The sequence below is a fragment of the Macadamia integrifolia genome, chromosome 10, assembly GCF_013358625.1.
Source record: "Macadamia integrifolia cultivar HAES 741 chromosome 10, SCU_Mint_v3, whole genome shotgun sequence".
Lineage (NCBI taxonomy): Eukaryota > Viridiplantae > Streptophyta > Magnoliopsida > Proteales > Proteaceae > Macadamia > Macadamia integrifolia.
The window spans coordinates 26115488-26142535 of record NC_056566.1 but is presented as its reverse complement, the minus strand read 5'-3'; the positions used below and the strand labels follow the sequence as shown (position 1 = coordinate 26142535).

Genomic DNA, 27048 nt, shown 5'->3' with positions numbered 1-27048 from the left:
TTTCAGATATTTAAAGATTCTTTTTACAGCAGTGAAGTGTGATCTCTTGGGATCAGCTTGAAACCGAGCACATGCACATACACTGTACATGATGTCAGGTCTACTTGCTGTTAGATATAGAAGGCTTCCAATCATGCCTCTATATCTAGTTACATCCTCAGAAGGTCCATTCTCATCCTTGGTTAGTTTCAAGGATGAGCTCATCGGAGTGTCTGAAGATTTTTGACTGTTAATGTCAAATTTCTTTAGCAGCTCCTTGGTGTACTTGCTTTGATTTATGAAAATTCCATTATCAGTCTGTTTTATTTGAAGTCCAAGGAAGAAATTTAACTCTCCCATCATGCTCATTTCAAATTCATTGCTCATTTTGTTACTGAATTCAGTACACATTCTCTCATTGGTTGAGCCAAAAATGATATCATCTACATAGATTTGAACAATGAGTATGTCATTCTTCAGGTTCTTCACAAACAGAGTTGTATCAATCCTCCCCCTTGAGAAGCCACTTTCTATCAAGAAAGTACTTAATCTCTCATACCAAGCTCTAGGGGCTTGTTTGAGTCCATATAGAGCTTTCTCAAGTTTATAGACATGGTTTGGAAACTTAAGGTCTTCAAAGCTGGGAGGTTGAGCAACATATATCTCGTCTTGAATGTATCCATTCAAGAAGGCACTTTTGACATCCATTTGATATAGTTTAAAGTTCTTATGACATGCAAAAGCTAGTAACATTCTAATGGACTCCAACCTTGCTACTGGTGCATAGGTTTCATCATAGTCTATTCCCTCTTGCTGGTTATACCCTTTGGCAACTAATCTTGCTTTGTTTCTCACTATGTTCCCATCTTCATCCAGTTTATTACGAAAGACCCACTTAGCACCAATGATGGTGTGGTGGTCAGGTCTAGGGACAAGTTCCCATACCTTGCTTCTTTCAAACTGGTGAAGCTCCTCTTGCATAGCTATAATCCAATCACTGTCTTTTAGTGCTTCCTCTATGTTTTTGGGTTCGATCCTTGAGATAAATGCAGTGTGATTGCATACCTCCCGGGTTTTAGATCTAGTCTGGATTTCTCCATCTAGATCTCCTATGATGTTTTCTAGGGGATGATTCCTATGAGGAGTGACTTCCTTAGGTAGTGTTTCTGATTTTTCTATGGTAGCATCATTTGAATCGTTAAGAGAAATATCATTAGTTTTGTTTTTAAGTTCATCAATAATATCATCATCATCAGCAAGAGATTTATTTAAATCGTTAGGTAAAGATTCATCAAATCTTACATTCATAGATTCCTCTACCATTAAGGATTTTTTATTAAAAATTCTATATGCCCTACTGTTGAGTGAGTATCCTAAGAATATCCCTTCATCAGATTTTGCATCAAATTTTCCAAGATGGTTTTTGGTGTTTAGGATGAAGCATTTACATCCAAATACTCTAAAGTAGTTTACTTTTGGTATTTTACCAAAATATAGTTCATAAGGTGTTTTAGAAAGCAAAGGTCTAAGGATTATTCTGTTTAGTACATAACATGCTGTATTTACAGCTTCAGCCCAAAAGTACTTAGGCAAAGTGTATTCATTAAGCATAGTCCTTGCAGTCTCTTGTAATGACCTGTTTTTCCTTTCAACTACTCCATTTGATTGAGGTGTTCTAGGAGCGGAGAAGTTATGGTCAATACCATACTTGTTGCAGTATAAGTCAAATTTACTTATATTGTCAAATTCTCCTCCATGGTCACTCCTAACAGAGGTTATAGTATACCCTTTCTGATTTTGCAATTTGTTACATAGAGTTGCAAATTCATCAAAGGCATCATTTTTATTTTTCAGAAAAACAGTCCAAGTGTACCTAGAGTAGTCATCAACAATTACAAAGGTGTAATTTTTACCACTCATACTAGAAATGTTGATAGGTCCAAATAAGTCTAGATGAAGTAGTTCTAATGGTCTAGAGGAAGAGACAATATTCTTCGATTTGTGGGAAACTTTGGTTTGTTTGCCTTTTTGACAGGCATCATAAAAGCTATCTTTTTCATACTTGATTTTAGGGAGGTTTCTCACAAGATCATTGGATGCTATGGTTTGAATCAGCTTGACATTTATATGTCCAAGTCTTCTATGCCATAATGAAGATTCACTATGGTTAGAAACCAAGCATGCATTTAAGGAACTTACTTCATCAAGTATACAAACATAAATGTTGTTTTTCCTAGATCCTTTTAGTATTAGATTACCATTTGTATCTTTAATACAACAGTGGGAGACATTGAATTCTACTTTGTATCCAATCCTACATAATTGACTTACACTTAGAAGATTGTAGTTCAAATTTTTCACAAAGTAAACGTTCGAGATTGAAATACCTCCAAGTTTTATTTTTCCAATACCAGCAATCTTTCCTTTGCTGTCATCTCCAAAGGAGACCCATCCTCCATCATAGTTTCGTAAGCTTGAGAATAGGTTCTTGTTGGATGTCATGTGTTTGGAGCATCCACTGTCGATGACCCATTCAGCTTCCACCTTATTCTTCAAGCAAACCTATAACAGAAATTTAATCGTACATTGGTCCCCATAATCTCATGGGTCCACCATTGTTAGTGTCAAACTTCCCGACTGGAACCCAAATGGTTTTGTACTTTTTAGGATTTTGGTTCTGCCTTTGGAATGGCCTTAGGTTTCTTTGAGTCCTCTGATTTTCATAAGATCCATTTGATCTTGGAGTATAGTATCTATAGAGTCCTTGGTTTTGGTATTTCCCTTGTGGTCTATAAGTCTCACTAGGATAGTTCTTGTATCCTTGGAATTGCCTTTGGGGCCTCTCAATAGAGTACTCTCTATGAGGTTGGGTTTTTCTATACCTGGGCATAGGTCTAGAGTTTTCTTGAGGCCTATATTGCCTTCTTAGGGGTGTGTAGTAGTAGGCATGGTTTACTCTTGATCTCTCAGTTTGAGAGTTGGGCTTTTTCTTGAGGTGACACTGTTTTATGGAATGTCCTGTCTTTTTACAAAAACTACATTTAATGTAGGAGGTGGATGGTTGGTTTCTTTGGTCACCCCTTTTTGGATTTCTATATGGATTTTGTCCATTGTAACCCAGTCCTTCTCTTTCATTTGGACTCTTCCTTTGAGAACCTAGAAGGTTGTCAAGGTTCTTTTGCCCCTGGGTAAAGGTGCAAAGGGTGGAGTTCATCTTAAAGTTTTCTTCCTCCAGTTCACTTACCTTTGAGGTTAGTGCCTCCACTCTCTTATTTAGTGTTTCAACCTCCTTTTCAAGTTTACTTTTATCAGACTCTAATTTTATACTTTCTTCATATAAGGCTTCGAAGGCTTCTTGAAGTTCCTCATTAGAGTCCTTTACTAAAAGTTCAGGTTGAATTTCACATACCTCTTGTTCTTCATCTCCGATGGCCATCAAGGCGAGGTTGGTGACTTCTTCTCCAAATTCACTTTTCTCTTCATCACTTGAGTCCCATGTAGCTGCATAGGCCTTTCTTTTTGATTTATTTGGGCATTCAGTTCTGAAATGTCCAGGCTTTCTGCACTCAAAACACACTATGTCTTTAGTAGGAATTTCCTTGGGTTTAATTTTTGTTTTACCTTTTTCCCCATAGGATTTGTTACCGTAGGATTTGTTCTTGTGTTGGAATCTTCCTTTCTGTTTGAGGAATTTGTTGAATTTCCTCGTGATGAGTGAAATTTCCTTTTCCATGTCGAATTCTTCATCTTCTTCATCATCACTTACTTCTTCGATAGGTTGAGTTGATTTTAGCGCTATGGTTCTCCTTTTCTCAGAATTTGGTTTGTCGGCATTCAGCTCTACTTCATGCGTTTGGAGAGATCCAAGCAAGTAGTCCAAGGAGATTTTCGTCAAATCTTTGGCTTCTTCGATTGCTGTTTTCTTGGGTCTCCAAGCTGCAGGTAAGGCTCTTAAGATTTTTCTGACTTTCTTAGCATTAGTATAAGTCTTGCCTAAACCTTTAAGATTATTCACAATGTCAGTAAATCTAGTGAACATAGAAGTTATTGACTCATCTTCTTTCATAGAGAATGACTCGTAATCAGAGACAAGTTGATCTACCTTCCTTTCTTTTACCTCTGCTGTACCTTCGTGTGTGACAAGAAGCATATCCCAAATTTCTTTAGCCGTGTCACATGCAATGACTCGGTTGAACTCTTGTTCATTGAGGGCACATTGAAGGAATGTAATGGCACGGAAGTTGTACTGGATGAGGGTGATGTCTTCAGCTGTCCATTCTCCTTCATCCTTAGGTACTGTCTTTCCATCAACTATCTTGGTGATAGTGTATGGTCCATTCTCTATGGCTCTCCATACAAGAATGTTGTGACCACACACAAAATTTTTGAATCTGCACTTCCAGAAAGAAAAGTTTTCTCCATTAAAGTACGGGGGTCTCGAGGCGTTCATGCCTTCTGGTGGTCCTTGGAATGTGGTCATGGTCTTTGACTCACTTTAAGACAACTTAGTCTTATATATTGAGCTCCCGCTCTGATACCAATTGAAATAACCTAGAGGGGGGGTGAATAGGTTATACTAGTGAAATTTTAACTCTTTTCGATGTATAGAACACAAGTGTGATTGTAATTTAAAACAATGCGGAATAAATAAAATAGGCACAATCACACAACACAATATTTATAGTGGTTCGACTCAATCCGAGTCTAGTCCACTCCCTACAAGAATCCTCTTGTAAGGTATTCCACTAGTTCTCCCTTTCAGTACAGTAGGTAGGGAAGAAAATCTTTACAATCTTTTTCACGGATAAGAGTATCCTTACAAATCTCCTTTTTAGGCAGAGAGACGCCTTCACAATCTCTTTTAGAGGTAGAGAGAGACCTTTCTCTTTTTAGGATAAGAGTATCCTTACAATCCTAAGTACAGTCTAGAATTGTAAAAAAAACAGAAAATAAGGAATAGTGGAATAAGAGGAATACCTCAAGTATGGTGCAAATGAGAGTGAATAATAAATGATGAGTGATGCACCTTATGTAAAGTCCTCTCTTACGGCTTTGACTTGCACAGGAGAGAGTAGAGAACTTTAATTAAGACTGAAGCCTCTTCTTTGGGATTTGTGTAACAGAATAACTCAAGTAGAATAAACTTCTCTAATGCTTGCAATAATGCTCTTTAAGCTCTTTCTTAATGAATAATTAATTAAGAGTGATTAGGGTATTTATAGGTGAACTTAGTGAAGCATTTTAGGTAGGGAATCAAGCTCTAACGGACATATTCTGGGTATACCGGTCGACCGCCATTAGTAGCCGGTCGACCGCTAAGAGCCGTTGTAGGCAAAAAATAGCCGTTGGAGTACTTCCAGACAGGCACCGGTCGACCGGGACTTTCAGCCGGTCGACCGCCTATGGTCTCGGATAGGTCCGGTCGACCGGAGCTTCCAGTCGGTCGACCGCCTATGGTCTGTCGACCGTCAACATGACATGCTCTGTCATACTGACCAGTCACCAGTGTTTTGACTATAACTTTTTGGTCCGACCTTGGATTGATTTGAGATCAGTTGTGTTGGACTCACAACTCAATTTCCTACAACTTCTATGAAGGTTTCATCTCCTGATACTAACTTTAAGATTCCCTAAATACCCTTGAGTTAGGTTACTGTGTGTTCCACACCACTTAGAAATTTTCCATACCTACTCAAGCATGCTCTATGGTCATTCTAATATGATGCAATGCACATGCATAAGGTGAGTGCATATAAGTATGTGGAAATTACAAATTACATTAAAATAACTAATCTGTCCTAGTGGTCTTCTTCTTCACTTGAATCTTCTATTCTTTAGCCCTTCATCTTCTTTCCTTCTTGTTTGCTGTTTCATGTCTTTAAGCTTAGCTTCATGTCTTGATTCGACCTTTGATCTTCTAAGGGTTTCTTCAAGCTAATCACACTTTAACAATCAAGTTAAAGATGTATGTTTGTTTGTTAACACCAAAATATGGCAAGGAGTGTGGACATGTTTCCCAACAATTGCTTATATAGAAGCTTTGGGTTTCCCTTTCTGTTTAGTAAGTTTTTTAAACATTGAGGTAGGGATTGTTATTTTCCCCATCAATTCAATTAACATTTCAAATGTTGGCCATTTTTCTGAGTAATGACTTTGAAAAATAATTTGTATGCTTTGTACAAAATTTTGGTAGGCCAATTTAAAATGCAGTGCCTTTTCTTGTTTTCTTAATAATTTTCTTTCCTGATAATCTAATGCATAATTATATGTTCATATGGACATGTGAAGCCGTCCATATTTTGGGCATCCTTAATCGTTCCTGTCAGCTTGCCAGATTCACTAGATACATGTGAATCAAAATTATCTGCCTAGTAAGCATGTCTATGACTGATTATCCCCTCAATAATATGAGGAATACTGGATGTTGCTAGATGCTACTTTTCTAGCAGAGCTCTTATTATCAGTATATTTTGTGATGGTTAGATTCATTTTCTGTTGGTCCAACCTCCCGTCACTATTAATTGCTAGGGGTGTAATTCTGGCAGGTTGGAGCTAATCTAGGCGCAATCAATAATAATGAGGGATTATCACCCCCTCGCAAAAAAATTTGGGGGGTTCGAAACATGGAAACAGCCTCTCTCCATGAAGCTGGAGTAAGGCTGAGTACATTTGTCCCTCCCAGACCCTGCAGTAGCGGGAGCCTCATGCATTGAGACCCTCTTTTTAATCATCCCCTAGCATGACCCTGCTGGTCTTTTACTTATCTATCCCTCAGATTGGGTCAGATAATTCTTGGATTATGATGTTACTATGCACTACTTAGGAATATAGTGCTTGGGGGGAAATACCATTACCCTGTTATGGACACCATATGCAACTCAGCTTGGCTGGGTTCCCTGTGGTTTTAACCCATTGTCAATGAAAATCTATTAGGTTCAGGAATCTGGGTTAGGACTAGCCTAAGTTGTGCTTATCCAGTGCTTTCAATCTCCTAGAAGAAATTTTAATAAAGCTAACTAAATTTATTTTTGGATTTTAATAATCAATTATGTATTTCTTCTCTCATTTGGCCTGGTAGTAATGTACATTCTAGAGATTTTATCATCTGATTCACTAATCACAAATCTCTTCCCAACATTGTGTTGGGACTTGCAGAGAACAGTGGAGTTAGAAAACACACTTAGGGAAAATGTTGGCTGGCAAAGAATTATAAAAAGAGGGGTCCACACACTGAAGAAGCCCCAGTACCAGGTTATACTGCATCTCATGAAGTCCGAGCTTTTAATTTTCTTTCTATGTTTAGTTCTTATTCATTGTTTTTTGTTTTAGGTATGTTACGTTGATCCTGGGATTGCACAAGTGGAGGAGATGGAGCAGCTCAAGACCATAGATAGCATATATTTTGAATCTTAGAAAATTAGTCTATCAACACTTTGAATTCTACAATTCTTTTGAGGTATTTTTTTTTTTTTTTTTTTTGGATGAATAATTCTATGAGATATCTATCAAACTTAGCTTCAAAATTTTATTTATGGGTTGAGATTGCTACAATCTTCTTTGATCATTTTAGAAAGTGGTTATTTACTTATTTCCCTCAAGGTAAAAGGTTCTCTGAGCCACTTAGGTAGTGTACACTAGCACCTTTGTCTATCTCTATTCTCATCACATGAAATGACCTTGCTGTCCTCCTATGTATGATACTATTTTGTCGCACCTCATTGGTTCGCTTCCCTATACTGCTAGCTCAGAGAACTCTCTCCCTTCCCTTAATTTGTTGATCAGGAATAGTTGTCAAACGCTCTGGCTTTGTACTTATGCTTCAATGTGTACCTCTATGGATATCTGGATTTTAAGATTGCTTGTTCAAACTCTTAGGGCCCGTTTGATAATGTTTCTACGGTTTCTGTTTTAAGAAACGACAGAAATATAAATTTCCGTTTCTAGAAACAGAAACGGAATTGAAGGTGTTTGATAAGTCATGTTTCTTAAAGTCCATAGTAACCATCGAAAGAATAGCCACGAGTCGTTTCCAGAAACGGCGAAACAAGTAGAACTTGTTTCGCCTGAGTCTTTCTTGAATTATAAATAGGTAGAAATTTCAATTCTTATTTCTGAAAAAAAGTGAAACGAAACAGTTTTATCAAATGCTTTTTGTTTTGTTTCTTGAAACGTTATCAAATGGGCCCTAAGTCTTCATGGAAAACAGTTCAGTAAACATTAATATTTGAAGATGAAAATTTTTGTCCCAAGCCTGAAACGGCAGAAACATGTTTCTTGAAACATTATCAAACATGCCCTAAGTCTTCATGGAAAACAGTTCAGTAAACATTAATATTTGAAGATGAAAATTTTTGTCCCAAGCCTGAGTGAAAACCCAATTCCACTCATCCTTTACCATTTTTCTGCATTCCTTACTATATAAGGCCTATGTGCAACTTTGCTCTCTGTGGTTCTGGATACAAGAAACTGGTGGAGTTTGTTCAGGTTCATTAATCCCAAAGCACTTATTCTTGCCCTCTCATTCTTTGCATTAGGTGTGCTGTCACTTCATGTAGCAGCAAAAATTTAGGTCTCCTTAATGACTTGTAGCTATCTATTCTCCGGTTTTTGTCCTCCTGAAAGCACTAAGATCTATTCCTCTTGTTGATTCACTCTTAGATGAATTTGGTGAATTATTATTATGATTGTTATTGGCGTTGTCTTCTTTAATCATGTGCAATATATATATATATATATATCCTCCTGAAAGCACTAAGATCTATTCCTCTTGTTGGTTCACTCTTAGATGAATTTGATGAATTATTATTATAATTGTTATTGGAGTTATCTTCTTTAATCATGTGCAATATATTAGGACTAGATATCTAGTAATGTTATATATATATATAAACTAGTAAATACGTGCATTCCAGATCCAAATTACTGGTGTCCCCTAGAATGTTATTGCCAAAGCTGTCACACTGCATTATCAAATGACTTATCGACTGCAAACCATGCATTTGATCTCCTCACAGGCCATTCTGAAGATGCCTTGTTCATAACCATGGACTCTAACCAAGTCCCTTGCTGTACCTATGTCCCACGGCAGATTTCTAGAGACGAACTTCTTCGTCTCCTTCCCTCTTCTTGGGTTACAGCCTATGAACAACAAGTGTCCGCTTCCCAGCCACAGGCCACTCGGAACCTGTCCAGTCTACAGATCCCGAATATATCACCCATCCCAATGGTGAGGTAGAAATTCGGTTTCCTCCTCCAAACCCTTAAGCCCGTCCTTCTCCATTTCCAACCTCTTTTGGCATGATTCAGTAAAAGATTCCTATCAAATCTTTTGATTCACAAGGAAACCCAATCTATTTCTTCCAAGATCCCATTATTGGTCATAAGTATTTTGACCTCTGTGACTGTGATGATTGTCTACAAGTTTCTGAGGAAGACTATCCTCCTCGCCGTTCTTCTAGACAAAAGTCTTCTCAACAATATTTACGAGAACAATATGAGGCAGGTGATTCCTCTGTTAGTCCCCTCAGTGATGAATCCAAATACCTTTTCTTTGTCAAGTATGGGAATACCAAGGTTTCCCCTAAACCTTCTCCTTTTCCCTGCAAACGTTCTCCAAACCCAGATTATCCCCCTCCAATTGTTCCTCCTTATTGTATGTATACTCCAGGATCTTCTTCTTCCTCTCCCCTCAAGAATTTCCCAGGCCCAAGTGACACTGGCCCTGATAGTCATGGATATTGCCAAATTTGGAAAGTCAAATCTCCAATCCGTGCTTCCGATCAAACTACTGATATTTCTCAAGCTGAAGCTGCTTTGAATTGGCAAGCAGAGAATGCCATCGTCCAGAATCAATATCTAGAGTGAATTTTGGTCCAAACACAGCACACCCATGGTACTGTCACCCATCATGATCACCTTCTACAGTCTCTCTGACGAGAATTTGATTAGGTCCATACTGAACTTGCTGGAATTGCCTCTAGTGTTGCTGACACCACTACAGCTTTTGCCCTTATTGGCCAAAAAGAAAAGCATCTCAGATATCTTGAGGCCCAACTGCAACAGATACAGCGACCACAGCCTCCGTCTTTTGCCTCAAGCCGGCAATAGCCATTTCCGGTTAAAGTTCCAAGCGTCATTCCACAAGATCCTTTTTGCTATATATGCCTCTCCTGCACCACCAGTTGTTTCTTCTCCAAGAACTTTTCTTACTGAAAAACTGAAAGAACTTCAACGGCAACAACATGCTCTTCCCAAAAGAACACGAGCAGCTAGAGGCCGTGCTCGCGGTAGACTTCCGCCAGCATGGACATCCACTGTTGCACTTATGGATCTTAGTGATTATGAAGACGTATTTGCAGATGCCCTACTAGCACCACCTCCTTTTACCCCATACCCTATGCCTGTCCCTTACCCAGCACCACCACCTCCTGTTTCCCAAATGCTAAACCCACTACCTACCCCTCCGGCTATTCCATCATTTACCCCTGGATCTACTCAACCTCCTAAATCCATTCATACAATAATTTCCCCCTCAGAGAATACTCTATCCGAGTATCTCACAAACCTTACCATCATAGATCCTCTTCCTTCTTTCATGAACGAAGGACCACAAGGACCACATCCTGCTGCACCTCATGTTTCTGAAATGGATGATGATCTTGAAATCCAGAATCCCGAGGATCCACCTAGACCACCTACTGTCCCACCTACACCTTATACCCCATACTAGAACCAGGACCCTAAACAGTTTTTCACCTTGGATGATATCCCTATTTCTAAATGGGCATCACGAATTGCAGATTTTCATGCTTGGATCAATGCCGAACTACTTTATGAAGGAGCCTCTACCGTCACTGTCTTGCCTAAGTTTGTTGCAAGACTCCAAGGAAAACTCAGGGAATGGTATTTAGCTCTTGGCCCTTACAGACAACTGCAACTTGTGCAGCTTATTGAGAGCCAGTTTATTACCACTCTCTATCAAGAGTTTCTCGGCCCCGTTTCAAATGATCTCTCTAAGGCCCGTGACGAATTCCTCCATATGAAGTGTTGCTCATTACTCAGACCAGATCTTGACAAACATTTCTCAAGAATGACTGACCGATTTCATAAAATCGGTGGTATTGACGATGAAAATCTAAAGCAGGTTTTCTTGAACTCTCTCCCAGAGCCTCTTGGCGCAGATACACAACAGTTTTTGAGAAACCAGAATATTCCTTTAGCTTCATGTACTATTGGTTCTCTCTACAGCTATGCTCTTACTGCTCTTGATAAACTCTGCAACATCAAAAATGTCTGGAAAGATTTGCAAGATCGTTTTGATAAAGTCTCTTCTGCCTATGATACATCTTATTTCAAAATTAAGTGCAAAGGTGACAAATCTTGTGATTGCTCCACCAAGAAATCTACTAATCACAGAAAGGTTCCACCTCTCTCATCATCAGAAGAGGAGTCCAAAAAAGAAATTCTCCTTCCGTTCTCCAAAATTTAAGAAACGATGGAGATTTCTCCGGAAAAAGCAATATAGAGGAAAGAACAGGTCTACTGCCTGTTATGTCTGTGGAAAAAATGGACATTTTTCCAAAAATTGTCCTATGTCTCGAAAGAAAGATAAGTTCATGCATATGCTATCTTCTCTTCACCATGAAGATCTTCATGATGCAGATCTCGAATCTTTATATTCCTTTGATGAAGCACCAACAACCCTTTCTCTTTTTGCAATTGATTTCCCAATTACAGACTCAGACCCATAGTCTTCTCTCTCCGAGTCCGAGGAATCTGATCCCCTCTACCAAGTGATCCCTTTCCTTTTCCCTTCCCAAAACAACTTACAACCGTCTATTTTTCCCCTGTCAAGCAGTTTCTCTTCCTCATGTCTCGGTCCAAATAATCCCTGAACCTTATGCCAAACCTATAAAAATCATTGCCTTCTTAGACACAGGAGCTGCTACAACAATTTTAAACCCAAAAGTCCTCCCCAAATCTTTTTGGAAAACCTAGGATCCACCTCTCCCTTTCCTTGCAGCCAATGGCGAAATTTTCCATATTCATCTCGTGTCTAAACATCCCATCAAAATCCAACTTCTTCCTACTTTGTCTTTGACCCATACCGTTTTAGGTACCCATTTTCCAGGAAAAGACCTCATCATAGGTTTTGATGTCCTCAGCCATCTCCCTCTCCGATGGACTCCCCATGGTCTTGTGTATAAACAACAACTTCTTCCTTGGTCTCCTATTTCTAATCTCTTTTTTACAGGCCCTTCTATGTTTGAAGAATTCAAGGCACACATCCTTTCAACATCATGTGCGGAATCTCATTCAGATTTTCTCACCAAGTGTTCTCATCCTTTATGGCAGAACCTTGACTTCTTCATTACACTTCCTTTCAAAAAGAATGAGGATGTTAATCCACAAAGGCCAGCCATCCAGGACTGAATCCGGATCTTCTTTCTTTGTCTATTCAAGAGATCCAGTAATTACAATCCCAAGGTCTTTTAGAGCCCACCCTTTCACCATGGACATGCCAAGCTTTTTATGTTAACAAAAGAGCAGAACAAGTTTGTGGCAAACTCAGAATGGTGATTAATTATCGGCCATTAAATTTCTTCTTGGCTGATAAGAAATTCCCACTCTCGACTCGCCCGGCTTTGCTCTTCTAGTTAGCCCATGCCACTGTCTTCTCCAAGTTTGACCTCAAGGCAGGTTTTTGGCAACTTGGGATTGTCCCCAAAGATGGAGCAAAGACAACCTTTTGCATTCCAGGCTACCATCTACACTGGACAGTAATGCCTTTTCGTCTAAAGACAACTCCGTCTATCTTTCAGAGGGCCATGATGAAGATCTTTGCTCCTATCCAAGACCATGTCTTATATACATTGATGATATTCTTCTCTTCTCTAAAGATGAGGCAGCTCACCTTCGGCTTCTCCACCAATTTCATCAGATTGTTCAGGATTATGGTCTTATGCTCTCTCCTAAGAAGATGCAAATTGGCGTCCCTACTATTGATTTTCTCGGAGTGACCATATCCAAAGGGCAATATAATCTTCAACCCCATATTGCAACTTCATTACAGTCATTTCCAGATGGCCCTCTCACAAAAAATCAAGTTCAACAATTTCTTGGGATGGTCAATTATATGACAGAGTTTCTTCCACAGCAGATCATGCATACTTCCCTGCTTCACCAGCTTTTGCACAAAAAAGCCTCTCCTTGGTCTTCTGCGCATACGTTGGTGGTTTAAACTCTAAAGAAACTCTCTGAGAATCTCCCCACTCTCTAGATTCCCTCTACGGGAAAGAGAATTTTACAAACAGATGCCAGTGATACTCATTGGGGTGCAGTTCTTCTTGAAGAACAGACTCCGCATACCAACATAACTGTTTGTGGTTACAAGAGTGGTTCTTTCAAGCCTTCTGAAGCTCATTATCATTCTACTTTCAAAGAAATCTTAGCAGTCAAGCATGGCATAAAAAAGTTCCAATTTCATCTTATTGGACATAAGTTCCTCGTTGAACTCAACATGTCAAGTTTTCCACGCATGCTTGAATTTCGACAACAGATTCTTCCTTAAGCACAACTTCTCCGATGGGCTCAGTGGTTCTCTCAATGGTCATTTGATGTTAAGCACATAACAGGAAAAGAAAATGTTTTGGCAGATTTCCTCTCCCGACCTATCTCAACCTTTGCCATCATACCTTTACGTTTCCCCATAACCCCTGGTGCCTCTACCTCTCAATCTCCACCGCCTGGCCATAACCATTGCTGCTCTTTCCCACCTAACCTTCCGTGAAATCCAACAAGATCTAACCTTAAGAAGAGTTATTTCTTACAGCAAAACCACAACAATCCAACGCCTCGAAGTCTCTCTTTGCCGAGAAGGATTACCTTTCCCTGGCCTTTCCTTCCATCCAGACTACCCTTACCTTACCCTGTTTGCTTTCACCACCTTACATGAATTACAAGACCTCTCCCTCATTTACAAATGTATATTTTGGCACCTCTGCTCAGTCCACACTATTGCTCTAAGCCTTCCCTTGAGCACTATCCATTGGTTCACTACCTATTGGATGTTTCCCCATCGAGGTACCCCTAGACCCAACCTCACAATCCTTACGTTCCTACAACTCTTTGCTCCCATAAATTATTGGTTCAGTCTCTTCTCCTCCCATCTCCCCGACACTATAGAAGAACACCCAAACCAACACCATATTACCATCCTTTTTCATCGGCCACCCCTCATCCATCAAACTATTGAAGATCAACAACCCTGCCATTATATTCATTACAATCCTGATTTTCACGTGTTCAATGTCAAACCATCTAACCTCTTTACCACTCGGGTCCAACATAGAACTAAATGGAGATCCTTCTTAGCTACCATGTGTGCTGCTAATGACATCCTCCCAAGTCAAGTCCCAGCTCCTCTTCTCCTCCGCCTTGATACTGCATGGGAACTCCATCAAACAGGCAGACTCGCTGATCCACGAATAAGCCAACTACTCGATGCCTACAATGACTGGTTAATTGACACTTCCAGCTATTATCCAGCCAGTAGCTCCGACAGTACTGATAGTAGTTAGTGGGTGGTCCCACACTTACGTAACGTGTATTTTATCTTCTTCGGTTTGGTTTGTTGATGGTGATGTCTTTATTATCTCCTCGTATAGTGTGTATCATAAGTGCTTTGTAACGTGTCCCATGTCCATACTGTATGGGGTCCACATGTTTGGGATCCTATGTTACTTTAGTTTTGTATTTGCTCTATAAATAGAGCCTTATGAATGAAGGAAAGACATCAGATCTTGGTGTGAAAATTTGCTCCCCTATCAAAATGGTATCTCTTCTAACCCTGCTACTCTTACACCACTTAACCCGTATACTATTTTCCCAAAGAATCCATCACCCTCAAAATGGACATCTCTTCTCAAACCTAAGAAAACTTCACCCTTGAAAGAATTGGTACAAGCATCTCGCTTTGATCAATTTCAGGTCCTTGCTACTGAAAAGGAACAGCTTTTCACTCTTGAGATACCATTGGAATTAATCCCTCAGTGGATCCAACAAGGCTATACTCATCTTCATTTAGGAGCCATCAAATTTGCTCTCTCCTTTCATGGACGAAAAGGTCTCCCAGTGGTTTCCCGTGTTGCTCTCCTTAAGAGTCGATTTTTACGGTATCAACATGTCGTGATCGCTACTGTTCAAACAACCCTGAATGCAGGAACAGTGTTCTTAACACTGTATCCCAATTTTAATATCCCACTGTCTGACCCCCTTCTTCCTACTGCTCTTAAATTCTAGATCCAAATTACTGGTGTCCCCCAGAATGTTATTGCCAAAGCTGCCACACTGCATTATCAAATGGCTTATCAACTGCAAAACCATGCATTTGACTTTGAGGCAAGGGGCGAAAATGCTAGACTGAAAGAAGTAGTTCTGAGAGAATCAAGGAAAGCTTCTTCAACAAGTCCCTCATCCGCTTCAAAGGTAGAGGAAATCGAAACTTAACTTAGATCGAATATCGGGATCGGAAAGTCTTTAAAGCAACCGGATCTTCAACCGGAAAAGCAACCTCCCGTCAAGGGAAGGGCTTACAGCAATACTAAACTACTTGATTAACAGGGATGGGTAGGTGCAAAAGCTATTCGACATTTCGACTTAGCCGGAAAGCTTGGCTAAAAGAAAATAGGAAAACCTGTTTCTTAGTTTTCTAGAGTTGGTTTAGGAAAGTAGAAAGAAACTAAGGTAAGAATGCCCTACTAGTTCAAAGTCAACTCTCGGAATCCTTCCCTGGATTGATTGGCGGGAATAGAAAGTGTAGTCTACTTACTCGTCTTAGGCTTCCAGGAATGGTGACTTGTCGACTCAAGTCTACCAGATAGTTCGTGGCGCGAGTTGTCCCTGTGCAACATTGTTCTCCTAACCTTGCTTGTTTCCTTCCTTGTCCTTTACCTACGATCGCTTGCTTTCTTTCAGAACCTCTTCATTTCCATTCTAGAAGCCACACCAACCCTTCGAGAGAAGGAGAGGCGGCGAAGCCCCTACGCGATCACTTTACTAGTTGCTGGTTCTGAGTCTTCTTGTTTTGCCTACCACCTCTAAAATCGAGGTGAAAGATCCCCAGTTTGAATGGCGGAAGCAAGTCGTCAAGCTAGCAATGCTACGAGTAAGCCTAAAGCTAGTTGTTCAGCCGTTTAGCTAGCAACTCTTTGAGAAAGCACGCAAGGCTCTGGAAGAGTGTAGTTGTTCAGCAGATGTCAAGCTCGAAAGCTGTCTGTTCTTTGGATTAAAGAAAGAAGAAAGTTCCATCTCGTTCCGTTGGCAAGCGAGCCAGCGGATATAATTCACTTTCTTTCCAAGCGAGTCATCAAGGATTCAGTTATATGAGAAGGAAAGTTTGAGACTATCTTCCCCAGAGGAGGTAACTTGCATTTTTGCTCACAAGACAAGAAAGACCGGCCAAAAGGGACATGGAAGGGCAGGGGGAGCTGGTGGTCATCCATGGAATTGGGATCCATGAGATGGGGCATTGAAAATGAAGAGCGGAATAGGGAGAAGATGCATGAGTTCAGCAGCTTCACTAATTCACATTCAGCTACTGCGATGGGTGGAATAATAGATGGCAGACCCAGATGGGATAGGAAAAAATTGATAATAAAAACCACACCAATCTGGGTAAGAAGGGAAAGTGAAAGTACGAGATATCTGGGAAAGAGAGAGAGATCTGCTGTGTGAGCAACCCGACTGTGCGTTACATGTGCTTTACAGGCCGCACTCAATCTTTCTTCCCAAAGAGCCCATTTTTCTTGATTTGGAAGACGGGCGTTGCGTTCGGTTCAAAAGGCATGGTTTTCTACGGTCGGCCCCCCTCCCACTAGTCCGGCTAGCTAGTGAGCGGTTCTTTCCGGTGGGAAGTAGGCCGGGGCCCTACGGGCGGGCATCTCCCGCAACGCAAGCAGCATTGTTCGCCACCACCCGAGAAGCAAAAGATTCGAGAGTCCAGGCAGAAAATACATGCATAGATAGTGGTCTAATGACAAGGGCTGACGACGAAAGCTCAGGACGGAGCCGTATGATGCAGAAGTCTCACGTACGGTTCCCTGAGAAGGGAGTGGCTACCTACTGGAGCTTCGACCAACCACCACCGGTCACTTCCGCTTTGGGGCCACCCCTTACTCTACCATTATTATAGGGGTATGGGGTTCGAGACAAAGAAAGATCAAGGCAACATATCAGTTTTTCCTATATACTTCACTGGGATCTGTTTTTGGGTTCCCAATTTTGAAGGAATTCCTGCCAAGTTGACGGATCTGCCGTAGGTGCCTTTACATGAGCTTCGGGTGACCAAATATGAACTGGTACCATAGGCACTTTGACGGCGAAAGAGGCGAAAGAAGCAATCCATAGAAAGATTTGGCGCCGCTCACTAAATTCTGTTAATGAGATTTGTAAATCGGTGGTTCCTGTTTGGAGAAGAATCAACGGAATAGCTTCGGTCTTCCATTTCGCCCCTAACAAGCAACAGCGCCTCGCGCGAAAGCGTTGCGCGCGCCTGACTCTCCATTGGGCATAAGAAGCCTTGTCTTTGCTGTTCTGGCGTGCTAGGAGCTCAGGGAGTTTCTTCTTTCTCGCTCCTTTCGCTCCACTAGCCTTGATTGGCGGATGGAAGTACCAAGGTGCTTCTGGTGGTATCGTATATAAGATCATGGCTGCATTTAGGGAGCCCGAAAGGGTTCTTCAACAAGCCGGTAGTGATCTCACTTTCGAAAGAGAGTCTCGACATGGCGGTGTACACGTAGCTCCATAGCGGAGCGGCTACTGGGTGACGGACCTATCGGACCTGGTAAAAAAGCAAGTGAAAGAAGGACCAACGACGATCCTATCCTAAAGGAGGAGGAGGAGGAGGAGGTGGGCTAAAAGCGCCTGGTCTGAAGCGAAGAAATTCTGAGTTCATGCCACGACGATCTATATGGAAGGGCAGTCTTGTTGATGCATTCCTGTTGAGAATGTAGAAGAAAAAAGATCTTCTTTTGAACAAGAATGTAGAAGAAAAAGATCTTCTTTTGAACAAGAAAATTGGGTTACATAATTATTCACCCGTGCTAGATGATTCGGATGCCCAGGGGGCCCTCTTTGAGAACTGGGTGTTCAACCCCTTCGATGAAGGAATCTCTCCAATCTGCTCCGAAAACGTCTAGGGAGCACCTCCACTGCCAAGGTCCCCCTCTCCCCCCCTGCAATTTCGACGAACTGTTCGCTGCTTTTATTGCGCAGGGCCTGAGGGGCCCCTCTTCATCCAAAGCTGCGGCTGACCTGGCCCCATTGGATGAGGGTCCGTCTTCTCAAACAGAGGACACGGACCAGCAGTTTGACAAGCCGTTGATTTTGGACCTCCAACGGAGGGAGGAGCTGGATTTGCATCTATCTGCTCATGTGAATGCAGGGAATGCAGGAAAAACTACTTTCGCAAACAAGGAAGCCTACTTTGCAAGCAACTGCTTGTTGAACAGAAAGTAGAAAGCATTCTTTGTGCAAAAGGGGTGAAGCCCGAAAGCATTTTCTCGAATCGACACAAGATTCAATGATATGTGATTTACCCCGACGCCTCCCCTGTGAACATAAAAAAGTTGAATTGTTACCCACGGAGTGGTAAGGAAAGTGACTGCCAAAGAGGAAGCCAAACCGGCCTATTGAGCGCAGCTAAGTTAATATGCGCCGGAGAAAGCGGAGGTAAGCTCTATTCGGCCCGGAGCATTGATTCCCCATAATGAATAGGCTAGCTCTAAATACAAATTGCCTATCCAGTGCTTGACTAGGTCCCCCAGTTCCTCGGCAGCACCTCGAGGTGCATTTAGTTGTCTTACATGATTGTCGGGATATTCCCCACTCCATGGCATGGCACCTTTCGTTCATCCATTCCGCCCGCCTGTCCAGACGCAACGCCCTTTCTCATTATCATCTACCGCCATTTCTTTCCTTCCGGCTATTCACGCATGAAGATCGTCGTATGTATGCTCGACTTTGGTTGCCGATGCTATAGGTAGGAGTACATTATGGCAGGATCAGTCACCCGGGCAAACCAACCCTCCTCCAAGAAGAATTGTGCTATGCCCCCCCGATCCCTATAGAGCGAAAGAGCTGCCTGGTGATCCCTAGGTTGCAGCACGTCCGGTCGTGAACTCCTCGCGCCGCTGCTGCTGTTTCTAGGACCGACCGACGCCTCACCTGCACAGGTACCATTTTTTTAGAATGTGTTTGTGTGGACAAAAAATGGATGTTCATCGTATTTTCACTTATTTCCTGCAGTCAACAATCTCAATTAATTTCAAGTATTAAACAACTCTTGCAAAGCTGAATGTTATAAACTTTTACTCGTAAAATTTTAAACGATTTTTTCCTCAAGAGAGTTGCTCATTCTTCTCCCCCCTCCCCCCCACAACCCCCAAAAAAAAAAATTTTTTTTTTTGGTGTAAAATGAGTTGCTCACCTTTTAAAGGTAACTATTTTAGAGCATAACTAAGATATGTATTTGGATTAGGAAAAAGTCTTATATCAAAATATGGATTGAAATGGGTCCTCCAATCCATTGGCATGTAGTCTTTTTCCCCTAGAAAATATCTATGTCTACATTGTCTTCCAAAGGATGAGTAGATCCTTACTCAGCAACGTTTCATCAATAGTTTCTTCCTTAAGTACTACATAATGTAGGGAAAAACTTTAACAGAAATTGGAGGAGTAAGGGAGATGGATATTTTACATTTGAGTCCACTGGATGTTGGCAACCCACAATTTGTCTTTTCCATTATCGAGCTGCACATAAATTCCTTGGAGGAGACCCCAATTTCACTGTCGTAAAATGAAGCCTAAACAGGACGAACATAATATGTCCAAATCAATGATAAAGGAGAATAGACAAAGAAACCATTTTTCTTTGTATCCAAATGGGAAAGAAGAAAACCATGTAATCAACACAAAAAAGAGCAAGGGAACACCCACTAATGATTAAATATATGGACAAAACTAAAAATGTACATGATATCTGGCTGTTTACAAAATAAAACAATAAATGACACCACGACCTTCAATTTCAAGCATTGTGCCCAATGAAAGTAGTGGTCCACCTACTTCTACCTACTGCAGTAACTGCACCTACATCCTTGGAGACCATACATAAGGAGAAGTACTAAAAAACGAAGAAGCAACTAATGGACACAAATGCAATCCATCACCCATAATTTTACAAAATGAACCAAAAGAGTCCTCAAAGAGAAGGAGTTCACCCTTAACAATTGCCCCAAACTGCAATTCCTAGCCAGGAAACTGAGGTGGCCACGGAATTGATCAAAATATTTTTCAAGACAATAATGCCCTCTTCTTAAAATATATTTACCCTTAACCTCTCTCTACTTGCCATTTTTCTTTTCCTTTTCCTTTTGAAAATCTTTTCCTCCTAACTATTTCTAAAAATCTTTTAATATATACTTTTTTCTGTTAATTCTGTATCTCTTCTTCTTTCTTGCCACTCTTTCTACGTTTACACAAAAATTCTACCGACCCCTCAGCCATACAAGGGTAATTCGTTCTCCCACGTATATCGCATCCATCCCCTACACTCCTCTTCTCTTTCTTAACTTTTTAGTGGCCGAAAAGGAGAACCTTGGTATTTCTGCATAATGGTGGACCTTAAAGGATGCCTCCTTTCTCTCTCTCTCTCTCTCTACAGTCCCACATTTCTCTCTATTTATAGAGGATCGATCATCAATTTGTATAGGATATAGCTATTTTATGTCCTTTCTGTCATCTAGTGTCAGTAATTTCTTTTAATTTTTATTATTTATTTTTTTATTTTTTGGGTTTGTTTTGCTTCTTACAAAGGTAAGGTTTTAATTAAATGATTCAAGGCTTTAATGGTTTGGTGAAATTTGATCTCGACCACCTTTTAATCCCTGGTTTGACCGATAACTTATTTAAAAAGATCCAAATTCGTATTATAGTAGTTTGTATTCGTTAAAAGGATTCAGATTGTTTTGGATCTGTTAGGGTGAAACAGTCTGTGATTATGTAAGGTCGATTTCGCTTCTCTGTTGATCTTCATTTCCTATAGTATTACTTCATTGTGGGTGAAGCACTAATGCTATTTGTCTGTCTAGGTAAGGATCTATTCTCATCATTAACATTTTAAAATTCTCTTGAGTTTTGGTGTTGATTTGGTATTTGCGTCATAGCTAGGGTCTTGGGTGGATATTTTTTCATTGAAAAATTGGCTGTTGGGATTGGTATTTTAATCTTAACTTTAGGAATTGAATATTTTCTTGGGTTGATTTATGATTTTGAGGAATCAGTTTTGTTTTGGGGACAAATCTCTACTCTAGATATTTCCAGTTCATGTAGTTGATAATGGAAAATCTAGAACCCTTTAAGATTTTATTCATTCCATCGTACTGAAAATTAGCTAATTAATGTAGGTTTTCATATTTATGGTCCGGTGTATTGCGTACCCTATTGTAACTATCTTTATGATGCTCTTACCTGCTAATTCTTTTCTGATTAGATAGAAGAGCTGGAATTTATCTCCAACTTGGACATATTGTTTAAAATATGTGTTTAATTTTTTGCTTCTAGTTAACTCAATGAAAAAGAGAAGAAAAGATAAAAACTGCAATCTGTACTGACCCTCATAATAAATTAATTTCTTATCTATTCTTAGGATATTGCTCATATTTTTAATTTCTAATTTTTTTCCTATCTGTCTTTGCCTGTTTGATTAATAGTGTCATTACCCAGTACCTATGAATTCTAGCAAAAAAAAAAACCCAGTACCTATATCATAAATTTTCGGTTTTATTTTTTATTTTATTTTTTTTATTTTGAATCGGCTAATGAAAACCTTAACTTTGTATGAAGAGAGACAAACCCAAAAAATACATAAAAAATCTAAATAAATAAATAAATTCAAAGAAATTACGAATAATCGACGACAAAAGGATATATAATAGCTGACCTATACAAATTGATGATCGATCCATCCTCTATACAGAGAGAGAGAGAGAGAGAGAGAGGTGTTCCTTGAGGTTTGCCATTATGCAGAGATTCCGAGGTTTTGCTTCTCGGCCACTAAAAAGTTAAGAAAGAGATGGGGAGTGTAGGGGATGAACGTGAGATACGTGAGAGAACGAATTAACCTTGTATAGCTGAGGGGTCGGTAGAATTTATTTGTGTAAATATAATAAGTTATAAATTGTGGCAAGATAGAAGGAGAGATAAGGAATTAATAGAAAAAGTATATCATAAAGATAATTCAGATATAGTGAGGACGAAAAGAGTTTCAAAAGAGGAAAAAAGGAAAAGAAAAGTGGAGAGAGAGAGAGAGAGAGAGAGAGAGATTAAGGGTAAATTTATTTTAAGAAGAGGGTATTATTTATTGTCTTGAAAAAGATTTTGAAAAATTCCATGTCCATCTCAGTTTCCTAACAAGAGAAGAGATAGAGCGTATACCGTTAGAGAGTTTTGTATGGTTGTAGGAAGGTTTTGAGAATATATAATATAGAATATAAGAATTCCTATTTTGCTGGAGTAAAATCAGGTGAAGAGAATGAACATAGAAGATTTTCTAGGGGTAAAAGGCTACCCTGTAGTGTGTGTGTGTGAGAGAGAGAGAGAGAGAGAGAGAGAGTAATAATTCCTATTTTGTTGGAGTGAAATTAGGTGAAGAGAAAGGGAAAATTTGTCTAATGAAAAATTTCCATTTCGTGCTTTTATATAATAGGATAAAAATATGATTTAAGTATTATAAAAATAGAAATGAACAAAAAATTTAGAAAATAAAAAGAATGGAAAAAAAGATAATGAAGAAGAAAGGACAAAATTGTCTAGTGAAAGATTTGCCACTTCATGCTTCTATATATATATATATTGGCTAGAAGTCGGAAAGTATATTATATGGAAAAAAAAAATGATACGTACATGTTTATATCCAGGCATACCTAGACCGAGTCAACAGATATAATGAAAGATGTTCCCAACACTCCCCAACTTTGCATTGCCATCAACAGGGAGGAAGGGGAACGCAATCTGAAAAGAGGTCCACCTTCGGCAATGCCATCAGCAGACACACTATCCAAGGATATACTAATATTGACACATTACTCAAACTTCTAGGTTTGTATTGACCATCCCAGCTAATTTCAGAAGGAACTGAGTTTGGACATCCAGCCCAAGCATAATAAACTTGAGATCTTGCCCATTTTTAGCGAGAATATCAGGCATATTATTCCTTTCTCTGAAACAATGTTTATCCTCCATTTGATTGACTGCCAAGAAATGGAGCTTCTAAGGACTGCCTCAACCACAGCTTGTGAGTCACATTCAATCCACTCTTCTCAATGCCCATCTCCGTTACACACTTTAAGCCAATAAATAATGCTGATAATTATGCTCTATGCATAATGCCAAGGGGGGATGCAAAGCATGTGAAAAAATATTTCCTCTAGCTAGTACTGTTATATTGACATATTATAATATGGTTTGATTTTTAGTAACATATATGATGTGATAGTTAAGTGTTTTTTTTTTTTTTTTTTTTTAGAACAGTATAGTTTGACTTATAGTGCCCTCATTGTTTATATCCTATGTACATTAAATTTGTTTTCTTGTTGATTCACTTTGATGTATCTGATGGGTAAGATCAGATTTCACTAAAGTAAAAAAATCAATGAATTTTCTTTCTTTTATTCATTAATGAAATTAATCGTGGAAACCTTTGGGTAATAGGTCTACCATAAAAGTTTGACATCAAAGTAGAATCAGAACTAGCTAGATTTAGGAATAAACATTATCAGTTTAGTTAGTCTCTGTTGCTAAATACATTCTCTATTATTCCCTCCATCATGAATGGTATGCTTTATTAGGATTTTGAAGGAAACCCATATTATTCATGAATTCAATTATGACTCCATCTCCTACATGAGCTAGAGATCGCATATGTTTTGTTCTATTTTACAGCTTATTGGTTTAATTAGCTTATCACATGTATAAATTAAAAATTAATTTCGAGTCCTCTAAGTTACATTATGACATTATAATTCAACTGTTATAATGTGAAACCAAATTTTTTTATCATTCCCATATGTAGTTTTTATTGGGCTTTAATCTATGAGTTTATAATGGAACTCTAGCAATGTTGTTCAAATATACACAATTTGACTCTATGGCATGCAACATGTGTTGAGTAGGTTTATTTATCAATTGTATGTGTTTGAAGCATCCTATCCCATTAGATTTACTTCACTTGTCAGATCATTTCGATGAATTAATGGAGACGATATGATTCAATTAGTTTAGATTATAAGACTAATTAATGCTTTTCCTTATTTATTTTTTTCTTGCCTTTTGCACGGCATGCCCATGAATGCCTAAGCAAATTAACTTTATCAGTATAAGTTTGTGGTGATGTCTTTTTATTTCTATGACTGCCTATATCTTAATTCCTACACTTTGGATTCAACCATATAGCCATGCCACCTTGATTATGTCTATACAGTCACTATACTCACTATTCTCACATCTGTTGATAATTGTGAAGACACTTTACAAATGTCACAGGAGATATCCATATCTTAAGAAATATATTGACACATGAGTTCTAGAGAGGTCTCAAGGAAAGCATCCCTAGGAATGTTGTTTCGGCCATGTGGTAGCTATAATTGTAAGCCACCTTTGGTAGAAATATTGTGCATGGTCATATTTAGAAACTTTGGATTTTGGAAATTCAGGCCATAAAAAATCTTGGTAGAAGTCGATTTGCAAATTTGAAAAAAGTGGGTGAAGTATAGTCTAAAAAGAATTTTTTTTTTTCGAAAAGTTAAGACAAATTGATTTGGCTACCATGTCTTAAGAAATATTAGTGTCACAATTGTCTGTTACTTTTACAACCACTACAAGATAGCTATTTTTCCACGTGGACAAATGATTTGTCCATTCTGACTGTTGGATATGGAGGACTTGGTCTAGATTTTCCATGTATAATTTTTAGAGTTTAATTCAATCAAATACCCCCGTGTATTGGTATGCATCCAGCGTATGTCATGCATATATGCTAACCAATATTGTGCACTCTTCCAACTTTGAGCATGAACAAATGGTTAGATAGTGAACCTTGAAAATAGATAGCTGAGATATGTCTTGTGACTTCCAGAAACGTCACAAGGACTTGTGACACCAATAACCATCTTAAAACTTATCATGCATGGTAGTTCATTGAGATTCCAAACTTTTTAGCAGAGTTATTCTTTTTTCTCAAATTATTTATAAATTATTCGTAAGGACATTTGATTGAAGTCTGAATTTTAATTTTGGGCCAAATTATTCATTTCCTTATTTTTTTATGAATTTATTTGTAGAATATCAAAACTTGTGATTATTTCAAAAACTTTCAGATTGATTGGCGCTCAGTCTAGAATTATTCGTGGTTTCAGTGGTAACATTTTGTTTGAGAGTTGGACAGTTCGGTTTGTTCCTTATTCCTGTAATGTGTCCAGATTCATTGTACCACAACGTTCCACATGTAGCACATGCTAGATAAGGCCTTGAGTCAGCCATAGCTACCATGCCATGTCGGTCACTCCCTTAATCTCTATAAATAAGGGCCTGGCCACTATCACCTTGACAAACCAACACATTATCTCAATTCTCTTTTTTGCTTATAATTCTTCTCATTTCATAAGTGGGAAATATTTTTTTATAGAAGTTTGGTAAGTATTTTGAAGTTTTAAACCAATTCATTCTCACAATTATTCATGAATCAGCAAAAAAACATACTAATTTTCCCAAAAGCATACACAAGTATGCATGCATTAAAGCCTACAAAATAAAATCATTTACTGAATTGTTAAGTACTTGAGTTGATGTTTAGTTGTCTAAAATGGATCTTTGAATGTCTTGACATGAGTTTTTTTTTTTTTTTTTTTTGGGTTAGAGTTGACATGAGTGATTTATAGGTGCAGGGGCTAAACTCATGTAATTTGTGTCTGTGTTGCAGGCATTGGAGAAAGTAGGGTGGGGGGCAATGAGTGGCATGTACACCACCATGATGTGCCCTCTAGTGTAGAAGCCTGCTTTGTATATGTATCTCTCTTTGGCTCTCAGTTTCAGCATTCATGAAGGACGGTTCTACTAGTTTACTGACCCAAAAGTAGGCCCTGCTTTCTCTCAGGTCTCTCTTTTCCTACAGCCAAATGCAGCATAAAATGGTACTTAGAACTGGTTCAAATAACCACTTCAATGGCCTATGCGGTCCGACATTTGAATCGTACTGGTCTATTTTTAAGGGCATGATTCCCTAGTTAATCGGTCCAGTTTTCACGTAAGATTTTGCTTGATGCAGGAGGTTGTTGGAGTGGTATATGCAATTGGTGCATTGGCCTCTATTGTAGGAATCTTAATCTACCACAAGCTTCTGAAAGACTATCCTTCAGAAATCTGCTCTGCTTTGCACAACTTTGTGGCATCTCCAGTGTGCTTGACCTCGTCTTTGTCCTCCTATGGAATATGAAACTTTGGATCCCTGACTAATTTGTAGTCATAGAGGAATGTGTAACTAGAATCAGAACCAGGATAAGATGGTGCCCATGTTGGTGTTGAACAATAGACTTTGCCCTGTACGCATTGAAGGGACCTTCTTCACCCTTGTGATGTGCATCGACAGTTTTGGTGTGCTTTACTCCAAGTGGGCTGGTGGCATGGTTCTTCATGTGTTGAATGTAAAGAACGGATATTAACAACCTATGGCTGGCGCTACTCATTATTAACTTGTTGAGATTTGCAACATTGAGTTTGATTTTTCTCATCCTCAAAGGAAATTGGTGTGATGTTATGTGTTCGTCAGACCTATTGAGGAAGACTCAAGCTATGACCACAGAAGATGAAGTCTTGCAACTTGTGCCCATGTATGAAAAAGCTGAACCTTGGATGCTTGTGTATCAGAATGCTATTATAGGCGTAAAATATTAATTGTTTACATTCAAAATTCATGCCTGACTAAATAAAGATCTACGTTTTGGTGATGGCACAAAA

The 27048-nt window shown here is 39.2% G+C and overlaps 1 protein-coding gene across 12 annotated transcripts in view; it reads left to right on the top strand.

Annotated features, from left to right (window-relative positions):
- The window catches only part of LOC122090478 (zinc finger-containing ubiquitin peptidase 1), a 30559-nt gene extending 3511 nt beyond the window's left edge, over positions 1 to 27048 (top strand). For 9 of the 12 annotated variants that reach the window (XM_042660085.1, XM_042660084.1, XM_042660082.1 and 6 more), the window contains 3 exons: positions 7135 to 7230; positions 7309 to 7435; positions 26015 to 27048. In XM_042660085.1, coding sequence (XP_042516019.1) covers positions 7135 to 7230; positions 7309 to 7392 — 180 coding nt within the window. In that variant the 3' untranslated portion in view covers positions 7393 to 7435; positions 26015 to 27048. The remainder of the gene's footprint in view (positions 1 to 7134; positions 7231 to 7308; positions 7436 to 26014) is intronic. The other 3 variants (XR_006143657.1, XR_006143654.1, XR_006143656.1) reach the window with 3 other exon arrangements.